This window comes from Galeopterus variegatus, unplaced genomic scaffold (genome assembly GCF_000696425.1).
Source record: "Galeopterus variegatus unplaced genomic scaffold, G_variegatus-3.0.2 Scaffold3350, whole genome shotgun sequence".
Taxonomy (NCBI): Eukaryota; Metazoa; Chordata; class Mammalia; order Dermoptera; family Cynocephalidae; genus Galeopterus; species Galeopterus variegatus.
Genome location: NW_007729461.1, coordinates 165,852 through 180,368, shown reverse-complemented (window position 1 = coordinate 180,368; position 14,517 = coordinate 165,852). Strand labels below are relative to the sequence as shown.

The 14,517-nt window shown below is 41.6% G+C and overlaps 1 protein-coding gene across 1 annotated transcript in view; it reads right to left on the bottom strand.

Moving 5' to 3' along the window:
* LOC103600452 (von Willebrand factor A domain-containing protein 8) overlaps positions 1-14,517 on the bottom strand; it is a gene marked incomplete at its 5' end in the record, with an annotated part of 202,468 nt that overhangs the window by 36,178 nt on the left and 151,773 nt on the right. Inside the window, 3 exons of the mRNA XM_008584728.1 lie at positions 2,596-2,704; positions 9,913-10,069; positions 13,426-13,534. Of these exons, the coding sequence (XP_008582950.1) occupies positions 2,596-2,704; positions 9,913-10,069; positions 13,426-13,534 (375 nt within the window). The remainder of the gene's footprint in view (positions 1-2,595; positions 2,705-9,912; positions 10,070-13,425; positions 13,535-14,517) is intronic.

The following is a 14,517-nucleotide window of genomic DNA, read 5'->3' as shown; positions in this document are numbered from 1 at the left end:
TCATACCAAGTGATATCCTGCCCGCGGCCATCCTCACCTCATGCAGTGTCATGCCTTTGTCTATGCTGTGCTCTCTGCTGGAGCATGTTTCCACCCTTCTCTGTCTGGTTAACACACATGTGTCTTTCAAGACTCAGCTCATGCATCCTTCCTTCAAAATCTATCCTTGAATCCCTTTCGTCTGGGCTTCCACTCCATTCTATGCATCCCTCTGTGTAGGCACTTACCATATTAAACTGAAATGATCTGTCCAGATGTCTGTCTTCTCTGCCCCTTGAGACTAGAAACTTCTTAGTATAGGGACAATATCTTATCAATCTTTGTGCCCTCAGTGCCAAGCACACTGCATGCCACACAGGCAGCATTCAAAAATGCTATTTTTTTTTTTCTTTTCCCTTTTTGGTGGCTGGCCAGTACAGGGATAGAACCCAGGACCTTAGTGTTATCAGTCTAATATTAAAAAATTGGGGTTCATATTTTGTATGCCATTTTTATATCATTTTTTTCAGTAATTCACTTCCATTGTATTTTACAAAAGTATCAGTCCATGCTGAATTGAGAAAACCTGGCCACTCCCCACAGAAGGCTGTCCTTCCACCCCCCACCCCCTGCCCATCCTTAGAAGAGTTACCAATTGAAACCACGCCCATCCTTCATGCTCCAGCTCAAACGCCACTTCCTCTGTGAGTTTGCCCCAACTGTCACGTACTTTCCAGACTAGAAATTACTCAGACATTCATCTACATAACCACAGCACATTGTGTCTTCTATTAAAACTGCGCATGTGTCTTCTTCCCTAGAACGTTAGTCATTGAAGGGAAGAACTCTTAGGCAAAATAGATATCTAATAAATGACCACTGACTTAAACAGTTATTACAGACTAAATAAAAAGAACAGGGAAATGCTTTCCATTCTCTGCATATGAGCAAAGTGGGTGCTCAGAATGAAGTCTAAATTCCTTACCTGCCACTCACCTGCCTCTTGGTCCCATGTCCCTGTTTGCATTTCATACCAAGTGATATCCTGCCCGCGGCCATCCTCACCTCATGCAGTGTCATGCCTTTGTCTATGCTGTGCTCTCTGCTGGAGCATGTTTCCACCCTTCTCTGTCTGGTTAACACACATGTGTCTTTCAAGACTCAGCTCATGCATCCTTCCTTCAAAATCTATCCTTGAATCCCTTTCGTCTGGGCTTCCACTCCATTCTATGCATCCCTCTGTGTAGGCACTTACCATATTAAACTGAAATGATCTGTCCAGATGTCTGTCTTCTCTGCCCCTTGAGACTAGAAACTTCTTAGTATAGGGACAATATCTTATCAATCTTTGTGCCCTCAGTGCCAAGCACACTGCATGCCACACAGGCAGCATTCAAAAATGCTATTTTTTTTTTTTCTTTTCCCTTTTTGGTGGCTGGCCAGTACAGGGATAGAACCCAGGACCTTAGTGTTATCAGCACCATCAAAAACACTATTTATATGAATAAAAGTTCACTTTGAAGCACTAAAGGAAAAAAGGAGTGTAATTATGGGTTCATGGAGATATCATACTAGCCAAAGCTATCAGAAAAAGGCTTAACTTAGATTAGCCTGACAATGAAATTACTGATTATAGATCAGAAAACATTGGAGAGATTAGCTCATTGGTTAGAGTACAGTGCTGCTATCACCACGGTCAAGGGCTTGATCCCTGTACCAGAAGATATTATTACAATCAGTGGCTTTTTGTGGGAATGCATATTTTCTGTTGTTAGGGAATGCTGCCATCAGGGATTGAGATTCTGAACCAAGTACAACTGAAGTACTTATAGATTCTACTGTTGCAATGAGAAAATTTTTGCTATCGATTCAGAAAAGGGAAAAGGCCCAATAACCAGTACTCTATGATCCATATAGAATTCATTTAAGAAGCCAAGAAGGTCACTGGTGAGAGCTATCTTAATTGAGAAGAATGACACATACTGCAGCACAGGCACACGTTGAAGCAGACACTAATCTGGGTGGCAACAACATTTCCCGTTCCTCAAATCTTAGCCCAGCCGCCTGCAATCAATGCGTGGGCCTGAAGTTGTGCTTTGGAAAAGTCATCTCAAATGATGATTTGCTAGTTCCTGGCCAGACTTTGCACTGTTCACCAAAGAAATACCCATGGTTACTGGGATTATGAAGTAACCTCAAAACAGCTGGAAGATATTAGTCAATCAGAGCCATGCAGGACTGGCAGAAGATGGCAAAAAGGGGAGCAAATCAAAGCCTACTAGCTTGCTTTGGTTACAATCTAAAGTTTCATAGTCTACATGAGGCCTTGTCCACTCTTGGCCAATAGCTGTGTTTTTAACTAGCCCTATCTCCTTGCTTGGGTTACTGGTAAAATTACTGCTTCCTGGACAAGAGGAAAGGTGACGTCAAATATTTTTCCTTGGCGAACTCAACTAAGAAAACCATGGGATGAGTTCACAGTTTTATGTAGACATTTTGGTGCTGATCAATTTTTTTTCTGACCAGCTGATTAGGGTTCGAGTAACTTACACCAACAGTTTTGGGATGGGTCCAGCTTTGTGCCCAGATTTTCTTGGACCATAAATGCAAGATTACCTGTAGATTATCCAGGATGATTCGGAGTGAGCGCACCTGTCGTCGAACAGCACCTGAAAACCTTTCATAGGTCGCGGCATCATATTCACTCATTTGGATCTCTTTTAGCCTGAAACCAAAGGAGCAATAAAAGCGAACAGCTTAAATCAGGCACATGTGAGTCTTTTACTTTCATTCACCTACTGCTAGAACTGTCGCAGACTCCTTGGAAACTCCAATTGACTTTGAGAAACGGCAAGAAGTTATGTTTCCAGCTACGTCTCTAGATTCAAGGGAAGGGAATGTCCAGGAGTGTGCTGGTGAACAGTTAATAAATGGCCCTCCAAGACAAAAAAAAAAAGCCCTGATTTTTTCAGATTTGTAGTATTCACTGATTTTCATGGTAAAAATATTTCTACCACGATCAGTTTCGAGCTACTACCAGTGAGGTTAACACCGAGTTAGACAGAAATGTGCACAATGGGGTCTCACGAGCCAACATAAATTGGCTCTATAGCATGCCATTGCTATACCCCAAAGACATGTTGTGATGCCAGCAGTTGATCAGTTCATGTGGCAGATTCCTAGGAGAGTTCCCATGGGTGGCTTTTTAAGACTGAGGTCATATATTTGATTGACAAAGATAACAGTTCAAGCCTAAAGAATGTAATTTAATATGTTGCTATGTAGCCCTATACAAGACTTTTCTCAAATTGCTGATGGTGCACTTTAATTAGAATTGTATTTTAATATTATTGTAGTTTTGAGATTCTGTCCTACCAGAACATCACTCCTTTTCATCATTTGCCATCATTTGCTCTTGCTGAAACCCCATCAGTCCACCAGCAGTTCTTTGCACACACTCTTTTTTTTTTTCAAAAAGATGACCGGTAAGGGGATCTTAACCCTTGACTTGGTGTTGTCAGCACCACGCCCAGCCAGTGAGCGAACCGGCCATCCCTATATGGGATCCGAACCCGGGGCCTTGGTGTTATCAGCACCGCACTCTCCCGAGTGAGCCACTGGGCCGGCCCTCTGCACACACTCTTTTTTTTTTAAAAAGATGACCGGTAAGGGGATCTCAACCCTTGGCTTGGTGTTGTCAGCACCACGCCCAGCCAGTGAGCGAACCGGCCATCCCTATATGGGATCCGAACCCGTGGCCTTGGTGTTATCAGCACCGCACTCTACCGAGTGAGCCACGGGCCGGCCTTGCACACACTCTTTAGGACCTTGCCTCAGTGCCTCTGTAGGTGCTTCTCTCCCACCTGCAGTGTCCTTTCCCCTGCCGCTTTGCCTACTAACTATCACTTACCCATCAAGACTCAAATCAGTGATGGCCTCCTCTGGAAGCCTGCTCTAACCCCGGGCCAGCTTCTGCACGCTAGTCTCACGGCATGCCTCCCTCAGTCACAACATTTACCACCTGTGCTGTGATTGTCTGCCTCCTGTCTCCTCAGCTAGCCTCAGCGCTCCTTTAGGTAAGGGCTGAATCTTTCTCATTTTTGATGTACAGTGCCTAGCACGATACCTAACAATGGGTGCTCAAAATAAATGGAAATGAAAATAAGATTCAAGATTATTTAAAATGCAGCATCTTGAACTAATCATAAGTAGAAGGTTAATTCACTGAGTGACCTCTCTTGGGTTTTACAGTGTTATATCCATAATATGCTAATTTAATCACACATTTCTATAAATTTCTGTAAATATAAAGGGTACCGATACTAGGACAGTGAATGATGAAGCATATTTCAAAAGCCTAATCACACTGCAATCTCTAGATTGCTATGTGTGTATGTGTATGTGTGTATGTACATTTAGGGAAAATATAGGAAAATGGTCAGGGCCCCTCAGGTGTTCAGAATCTTGCCAAGCATTTGATGTAAATATGCACGTGCACCCAGGTGTTCCTTGGTTATTGTCTAATGTAATTGCACATGTGCACCGAGATGTCCTGGCTATAAAGAACCAGTGGCTCTGATCCACAGGGCCCCCCTGCCCCTAGGATACCCCCAGGGGGGTCACGGAGAGCCTGCTACTAGCTGTTGCTGCCAGGGCCCCCAGGACCCTCTGGGAGGCCACCTTCGCTGCTGCTGGGAGCTGCTGCTGCTACTCTTATTGCTGAGGACTGAGCTCGTGTCATCTGCCAAAGGCTCCCAGGATCTTTCCCAATTACCTAGCGTGGACTTGCGTGTGAGGGGTCTGGTGACCCAGTCTGTATAATGGCTTTGAAGGGTCTGAGCCCTAGCCCTGACAATACAAATGGAAACTTAGTATAACTAAAATAATGAAACGTTTTGGCTTTAGTTATGAAATGACTAGCTATACAGTTAGCGTATTGCCTCAACTCAACAACTGACATAGTCATGTAGCTATTGCTGTAGCTTGACAGTAGTATGTGTGTGCACACGTGTGTGCAATGTGAGAGGTACACATCCTATGTGTATAACTGAAACTCTCATCTAAAATATATTTTATATCTTGGGCTGGAACAGACATCCCAAATGCTAAATGAGAATGAATTGTCTCTATTCTTCCCTGTCAGGCCGAGCATTGCAAAGAAGCCATTCATCAAAGGGCAGAGTGCTAGAAGCATATTAGAGCCACATAATGCTAGACTATCGTGGGGAAGATTTGCAATTCCTGCCCTACCACCCAGCTGGGTTAGCAAACACCAACTCAGCCAGCTCAAAGGCCACAACCTATGAAGCCGTGTTTGATCTCTTGGGTAAAACTGACCATTCCTTTTTCATGTACCTTACACAGACATTTATCATGGAAGTTGTATACTTTATTGTTTTAATAGAGAGGTCTGTATCCCTCTATCATGGTGTTTATCAAACTTTTCTAAAGTAGAAAGTATGTTTTACATTGAGATCCATTACACACAAACATGTGTGTGTGTGTGTGTGTGTGTGTGTGTACAACTGAACCAAAAATTTGATGAAAGATGTTTATTCCATGTGATGTACACAGATGTTTTCTATTCTATCCCTCTGGGAGGACAACTGTGTTTTATTTTTAATTTGGATCTCCAGGACCTAGCACTATGCCTGGCAAACAGTAACACTCAATAAATGATATTGGATAGCATTTTGAAAACACTGACTATCAAAAGGTAAATACAGACAAGGCCACTGTAATATCTGAATGGTTGTATCCTGAGATGACATGCCAAGGTACCCTTTCTAAATCTAACACACTCTCTGCTCTGAAGAACAAAAAGGAATATGTGTATAGGACTTGAGCTCCTAATAGCACCTATTTTATGTTTAGTTTTGGCAAATTCTGAAACCTCTACAAATTGTCATTAGATTAAGTTATATCTCAAGTATCAAAGCTGACAAGCTGGGCACAATGAACACTGCAGGGTATGCTACCTCCCCACTTCATACCTAAGAAGTTAACATGATCTGTCCCAAAGAACAAAAATTAATACTGATCAGAAAAGATATAGACATAGCTACATGTAGACTTAGCTTGTCCTTGGGAGAGGGGGTGCAGGAGGAATACTCACACATACACACATAGATAGATAGATAGATAGATAGATAGATCGATCGATCAAGGAAGAAGCTGGGTAGTTGGTAAGTACCATGAGCAGACTGGTCTTTGTAGGGAGAATAGAATTAGCTCCAGTTATAGAGCTACCTCTGGTGAGATCATGTTGCCCCCCCCCGCCAAACACACTGCATGCTGTTTTAATTATGAAGAAATCTGGAAATCATATTCCAGATTGTGTCAGCCTTCAGAAAGATCACTACAAGGTGTTCAAAACTGATAAATTCGGAAAGATGAAAATCGAAGCAGCGAACAGAGAAAGAAAACAGGAAATTGTACCCTCTGGATTAGACAAGCTTCCCATTGCTAATACTCTCAAGCCCACAAAACTAGCTGAAAATATGTCTTTCTGCTTCTTCAACCCTGATCAAAACTGCAGGGCACAGCTGCTTCACATCCTAGTAATCTCAGTGGACTAACTGTACTTTGTTGGCACAGTGTATTTTTAAATGGTATATTTATTGTTACGTAAGAGTCTGGGAATCTTAGTTCTCATTTTACTCTTTCTTATAGGTCAGACTTAAATACTATAATTTTGAATCAATTATGAGGAAAACAAACATAGGCTGAGATTCACTGTGTGAGGCTGATTAGTTTTGCAAATGATAGTGGGTACAATTTCCACAGCTGGTGCCCACCCTAAACGCTTTTCTAAGTGTGTACAAGTACCTTACTGTCTACTTCATTCACTTGTTTTTGGTGGAAAATTTCCATTCTACTTTATTCAAGTCATATGCTTTTCTCTCTCTGTTAGTCTGCCTGAAGTAATCAATTCTTGATATACAGGAACGAGTATGTAGTTTAAATCCAGATGCAAATGGATGCTAACTAAATGCTGTGTTGATGATGTCAGGAATCCACTAATAGCATTAGGTTCTTCAAGGCAATAGAGGGGACCTTCTGGCTGACAGCTGGAACTGCCTAGTTTCAGCTGGTTTCTGAAATAAGTACTAAAGGGAGTACCATTACTTGTACGGGAGTGTGTGTTATTCATTCCACAATGAGTGTTTGCCCTGTACCAGGTTCCGAGTGTAGGTCCGGGGGTTATACTAGAGCATGAAACAGACATCCTTGCCCACAAGAAGCATATACAGTGGAAAGACAATCAACTATTCACACAAATAACAGAATGGGAAAGAGTGATAAGAGCTGTTGAGGAGAAGTACAGTGTGTTATAAAAGCACAAGAAGCATATACAGTGGAAAGACAATCAACTATTCACAAAAATAACAGAATGGGAAAGAGTGATAAGAGCTGTTGAGGAGAAGTACAGTGTGTTATAAAAGCACAAATGGCAGGACCCGAGCTCATTCTGCATATGCCTAGAGTGGCAGAACAGCTTTAAAACTAATTGTTTGATGATAGTAAAGAATTACTACTTTTTCTGGACATGATTATGGTATTGGGTGTTTGTATTTTTTTGAGTTCTTATGTCGTAGAGATATACTCTGAAATATTTATGATGAAATGATAGGATGTCTTGGATTAGCTTCAAAACAATCTAGGGGTATATAGACTGGGAGTGGAGCCAGATTTTTCTTCTTGAAGTTGGGGCACTGGATTCATAGGATTTATTATATGTTCTTCTCTACTTTTGTTTTATGTTTTAAAAGTTCCATAATAAAAAGATAAAGAAAAATTTTCAGCAATACTAAATGAAATACTCATCAAATGGGATGAAAGTCCCATTTCTAGAAGAAAGAAGAAAGCATCGTTTTTCTCTTAGTGTTTTGCTGTGCCCCTGTCTTTCTTAGGATCTCCATGTGTTTTTATTTCTTCCTCTCCTTTCTCATACCCTTGCCCACCTCCTCTCTCTTTCAACCACCTTATGGTATATTTTTACTTTGACTTAGATTCTTCTCTGCAGTATTTAATAGAGGCATATGGTTTCCTCACTTCTTTCCTTCCCCAATTCCTCTCTCACATCCACTAAATTCAGTTGCCTTATCATCAGAAATGCTCCTTGACTTCCCCTGTGGGGCAGTCCTTAACAGAACCAGGCTCCTTGTCACTGTCATGGCAGTGATGAGGATGCGTATTTGTGCCCGAGTTGCATATTTGTGCCCGAGCATTGCTGCAAAGCCCTGCTGCCTCCATGTGAGCTTCTAGTGTGTCAAGACCGCTCTATCCACTGTCCACTTAGGCAGAAATTCAGACTGGACAATTACATGTGAGGTTTTGAGTGTGGCAACAATAGGAATTCATTAGTTGGGGAGGAGAGAATGATGCATATCTGTTTGGTTTTTTCCCTAAATGGAACTTTATTATCTGTATGAAATGTAGAAAGGTATTTTACTTCACTTCTAACAAGACTTTTCATTATAGTTTCCCACACCTTTTCTGGAGAACTTTCAACCATTTCATCCCTAACATAGTTATCTGTCCTCATAATCTCTTTGGGACAAGGGAGAGTGAAGTCCCCTATCTTCAGAAGAGCAAATTCAGGCACAGTGAGGATAAACAAATTGTCTGAGGTCGCCAGAGAAGCCAGCAGAAGGGCTGAGAACAACACTCCCGCTGGTAGTGCCCAGCAGATTATTTACTTGTGGGCTATGAGGGTCCTGGGCTTGCAGGCTTTCCTGAGGGTGTGGTAGGCGGGACCTGCATTTTTTATCTCTATTGTTCTCTACTGTTTACTTGCAGGATGTGAATGCACTGCATGTAACGGAATACCAGATGTTCTTTGTGGGAGGAATTTTATAACTCACATACACACTTGAGCATGCTTTTTTCTAACTGCACCCAGCTCCTTTCATTGAGCACAAAATGTAAATCTGCTTCCCAAATCACCATCAAGTCCTTCAGTCTGAAAGAACTGCTGGTTCTTTGGTATTTTTCACTTTTAGCCGAAGAACACATGATTCTTATTTTTTAGATGGGTCCAATCAAAGTGGCCAGGATCAGCTGTGGAATATCAGAAACCATTGGCTTGTCAGGCTAGATTTTAAGGCCTCCTCGCCCAGCCTCACTGCCCACCACTCCCAGCTGGTACCCTTTATCCTGGGAAGACAAGGGAGCATAATCTCTCCACCATCCACACTATGCTCATCCTGCCCTGGTGCCTCTGCCCATTTATTTTTCCTTTCCTGGAATGTTCTAGCTCTTCTCTTCCCATCTCCAAATCCTGGCTGTTCTCCACCATCCACACTATGCTCATCCTGCCCTGGTGCCTCTGCTCATTTATTTTTCCTTTCCTGGAATGTTCTAGCTCTTCTCTTCCCATCTCCAAATCCTGGCTGAGCTCAGGCCGCACCTCACTTCTGCCCACTGACCTAGCCCTTCTCTGCACTGCTGGAGGGCACAGCGTCTGTGCCATGTGACCTTAGCACATAACAGGTTGTGTGTGTGTGTGTGTGTGTGTGTGTGTACGTGTACACTAGTCCTGTCTCCACAATGACCTGCAAGATTCTTGAAGACAGGAAGGGACCATCAAGTAGAGTTATCTGAATTCCCTATGTGGCCTAGAAACAGATGTGGATGGAGTAATTTTAGCTTTAGTTTAATTTCTTTTAAAAATATCTTTGGTTTTACTTTCTCATGTGCTCAATTCCTTCTTCTACACAGTCATATGTGATCAATAAATTTAAAAGAGCCTGAGTAGAAAGAATGGGGGATTTTGTTCACCATGAGTGAGGGAGGTGTATATGGATTTCAGTTTGTGGTCCCCGTTGCTGCATGAGGTGAGGAATCACACAAATCTTGGTTTACCCATGGTCCTCTATGACATTTCACCACAGTGGCCAGCACTGTTCCAGAGGCGATGAAAACACTGACCTCTGTCGAAATGCTCTCTGGCCCATGTCCCTCGCAGCTCTTTTGACCTCCTCAGGAACTGCGTCTTTCTCTGCCTCAGAGACCTGGTAGACTGTGTGGCCTGCGTCCAGCCGGTAAGGGCCTCCTTTGCCACCCAGACCTGCAGTGTCTCTTCCCCCTGGAAAGAAAACAGGGAAATCCAGGTGGTAAGTCTGAACCTGACCACAAAACAAAAGTCAGATCATGGCTTTAAGACAGTCCTGTGAAATATGTTAACTGTACTTAAGTAGTAATTAAATATTCAAATGACTTTCTGGAAACAAAGGTGTTCCCTTGCTTAGGACATTTATCATTGTCTCCATCCATCCAAATCCTACCCATATTTCAAGGCTCAGTCCAATTCTATGCCACTTTACTGATGCCTCTGTATCATAGGGATCAACACTCTTGTGTACTATTTATTACCCTTTGATATTTTTCTTTTCTCAGCAACTATATGATGGATGGGATCATATTTTATTTACCTTTGTACCTCTGTACCTGTAAGAGTGGCTTGAATATCATAGATACTTAGTATGTATTTGCTAATTAGATGAGCAAATCTCCTCTTCCCTCACAGGTTACCTTATTTTTCCTTAAAATACTAAGAGACAGGTAGGCTATCGATACTGTTTCTTATGTTTTGCAAATCATAAAAGTGATGCACAGAGAGGTTAAGTGATCTATTCTTGACCTCCTATCACTGGCTTAGGCAAGATTAGAAGCCAATCGTAACACCAACTTTGACTTTTAGCTTTGAATAACATATAACAGATAAACATGGTCAGGTTTAGAACAGTTTTTCAATATAAACTCAAGTTTACATGCTTGTAAGTATACATTATGTGATATTGTATGAATGTTTTATGTCATAAATATAAATGCTTATAAGGTCAGGTAGGTAATATTACAAGAAGTGGTTGGGACATGGGCTAACTAGAGAGGATTTGCCTGTCTAAATATGTTTAAATTCAAATTATTTTATTTACAACACTATGTTGACCAAAGAAAATACATCTATTGGCCAGATTTGGCCTTTGTCCTACTAGTTTATTTTCCCTGCTTTATAATGATTAGAATACTAGTAACCAGTTTCTTTGCTTTATTCACACATAACTTGGGAACTTAGAAGAGAATCCAATATTAGAGAGGCAGTATAGTACGCTATAGTACAATATAGTATACTAGTATTGTGTAGTGTAGTCTAGGTAGGACAGACTGGTTGAGTTTGAATCCTGTCCCCAACTCACTAGCCATGTGTCTTTGGGGGAAATTACTTAACTCCTCTGTGTCGCAGCTCCTCATCTATGAAATAGGGATACTAATACTATTTACTTCATGCATTGTCATGAAGCTAAAATGCTTAGAACAGTATAAGGCACACAATAAGAGCTATATGAGAGGTCTGCAAAAAGTTCATGGAAAGATTTATATTACTTTTAATTCTGTTTTTCCATAAACTTTTAAAAGTACCCTTGTATATATGACTGCTCTTACTATTACTATTTAAACAACTCCCAGCCACACAGAATTAGGTAATTTCTAGTGTCATAAAATGGAAAATTTGAAAGCTTTTAGACTTTGGCTAAATTATGTTACATTTTTCTTCTCTCTTCTGGAGCTTTGATTGGTCTAATAAACTAAAAATGAGAACTGAGAATGAACTGCTTCCCTTATGAAAGTCTAGGTAGGTCATTTCCTTTTGGGAAATACCATGAGAACAGCCTATTAATTACAGTATTTTTATCCTTTGATTGCAGCACATCTTATTTCACTTTTATTTAGAAATGGGTGGTGGGAAATTCCTTCTTGGGTACGTGTGATTCCTGGCTCTCACTCACGGTCAGCCTACGGGCAGAGGGAAGCAGTAACTGGACAATGACAATGAGGTACAGGTGGAAGAGGTGCTTCTGGGATCTGACTTCCTTCCTACAGGAGGTCATCCTTAGGTGTGGGTGAACCATGAATTAGAGCTTAAAGCTTCCTAGGTACTGAGATGTCTTCGTCTTGGTAAAAGGAGAAAAGGACCCACAACTGTTAGAGGCTGGTATGACTGTGGCCAGCATGAGTCACACGCCCCTCGGGAGAGTCATGCTGGGGTGGAGAAGGCATGAGGAGAAAGTTCTTCATGATCTCCACTTCTGAGAGCCTTTAATTCGTACTGTTTAGATGAAAATGCTTACCAGAGGCTCTAAGACTGCAAGGCATAATCTCAAAGCTAAGCTTGGACATCCCAAACTAGTTCATAAAATAAGGGGGAAGAAAGACAAGGGTTAGATTTGAAGATGAAAAGGGAATCAAATGACTTGTTGGGCCAGAGCTAAGCTCCATGTAGACAATTCCGAGGCAGAAGAATGACAGAGAGAAAAGAGAAGTTGAAGCCAAGGAGCCTGATCAGTTGAAAAATAAATGGCTAAAGGAAGCAAACACAGGGTCTTCAGTCTGGACAGATATGTGAGCTAGTAGATTCAAGTAGAGTAACAAATAAGAACTTTCATTCCAGTGTAGTCCCACTGCTAGAAAACCTGCATCTGGCCAGCTCCTTGCACAATGCATTCCATATGGATTAAAGCTTGTTGGCTGGACACTGATTTCCAAATCAAAGGACATTTCTAAAAATAGCCTTACTTTAAAGCTTGACGAATAAACAGTGTAGGCAAGAAGTCTGCAGAATTATTTGATAACACATTGTCTCAGTACAGAAACCCATTTCCTCCCGAGGCTGTCAAGGCCAAGAGGCACAGGCCATCCTAAAGGAAGGTGAAGTAGGGAGCTCGTGCCAGCACTCCTCACGGCTGAGATAAGTGCGTACACAGTCTGGCCCTGTTCCTGTGGCACAGCAGATGTGTCTGCTCCAGCTGCCGCAGAGGAAAAAGGAAGACGACAGTCATGGGAACAATGCTGTTGTCTGGCAGCCAAGAGGAAGGAATGGACTGCAGCCATTGGTTCAAACTGAAAGCAGCTCTCTTATCTCAAAATCCTGCATCCTCAACATACTCACTTCTGAGATGTGGAAGACAAGGACCATTTCTTTTCAAAGTCAGTTGCTCAAGAAATAATTTGCTATAGGTTTCTGGCATGATTCCAAAGACATGGAATTTAAAAGAAGGGATTAACACTTTAATGAATACATTCTTCATGCCAGGCATTGTGGTCAGTGCTTTACAACCATAATCTCATTTAGTCCTCACCACAACCTTGTGAGGCAGTTAATATTATCCCACTCTGGGCTAATATCCCACTCTGAAGCAACTCTGGGAGGGTGAAAACAGTTTTAGGTCATAGGGTGGCAGCCTCTGTGGGACTCCACATGCCAGGCTCTTTGTATGTCTTAATGTCACACAGGGGTAGAGGGCAACAGCACAAGCCAAGTGAATAATGGGGGGAAGGAGAAGGAAAAGCTGGTCTCCTAGCCTTTTCAGCGGTGGTATGCTGGCCATATGGGCTTGGGAAGCCTCAAGAAGCCCGACCCAGGAGAATGCCCGTGTTACCAACCTGTTCCACCAGCCCAAGTGTTACCACCCACATGGGGCATGTTGTCTGGGTCCTCCTTCCCATGTTTTGGGGAGCTCACATCTTCACCACTGTCTCTGTTGATTGTTATCTAAAAATGAAAAATCAAGACATCACTATCCTGTGACCAACACCAGGAAATGCGTGACAGAACAGTCTTTTCCTGTAAGTCTTTAAGGTATCTCATAACCTCAGGCCATAGAACATGATAGACGTTGTTAGTGTCTAGCAAAAATTTCATCAGTTTTAATATCAGACTTAACTTTAGTTGGGAAGAAGATGAATTAAATTAAAAAAAAATTATTTTAGAAGAAGAAAAGGAGCTGGACTGGATTATAGCTTCAGAATTCTCCTGGTGCAGAACATGCCATAAGCACTTACACAAAGCTTGAGGAAAGAAGCAGGGAAAATGGATCTCAGCAAAGATGGACATTTTCCCAGTGGTTTAAAAGGATCCTTAACTGAACCAGCTGAGTCACTAAATATACATTTACCCATTTCATTTTCAAAGAAATCCTATTACTAAGCACTTACACAAAGCTTGAGGAAAGAAGCAGGGAAAATGGATCTCAGCAAAGATGGACATTTTCCCAGTGGTTTAAAAGGATCCTTAGCTGAACCAGCTGAGTCACTAAATATACATTTACCCATTTCATTTTCAAAGAAATCCTATTACTGTGAGAAATGCCATTTTATATTAAATATATGAAAAAGAAAAACAGAAAATGTATAAATGTGTGCCTTAGTAATAGACTTATCTTGTACATACCCATATATACTAAAAACTGCTTATTTATTTTCTGGACCCACTCCAATTTTGTTATGGTGTTTTGTGGCTTTCCTAATTCATCTTCGTTTTAAGACTGGATTTATTATTTCTGCAATTCAAACAGAGTAAGTGGCACTTTAGCCCTCTCCCAGGAGAGCCTGTAGCCGGTTGGTCCTATTTCATTCAGCACAGATTCACCAAAAGGATTGATAACCACACAGCAATTCCAATCCTAGTAGTCACTTCAGTAGATACTATTCCACAATAAAAACCAAACCAAAACAAAACAAAAAAGCCTCAGAGCA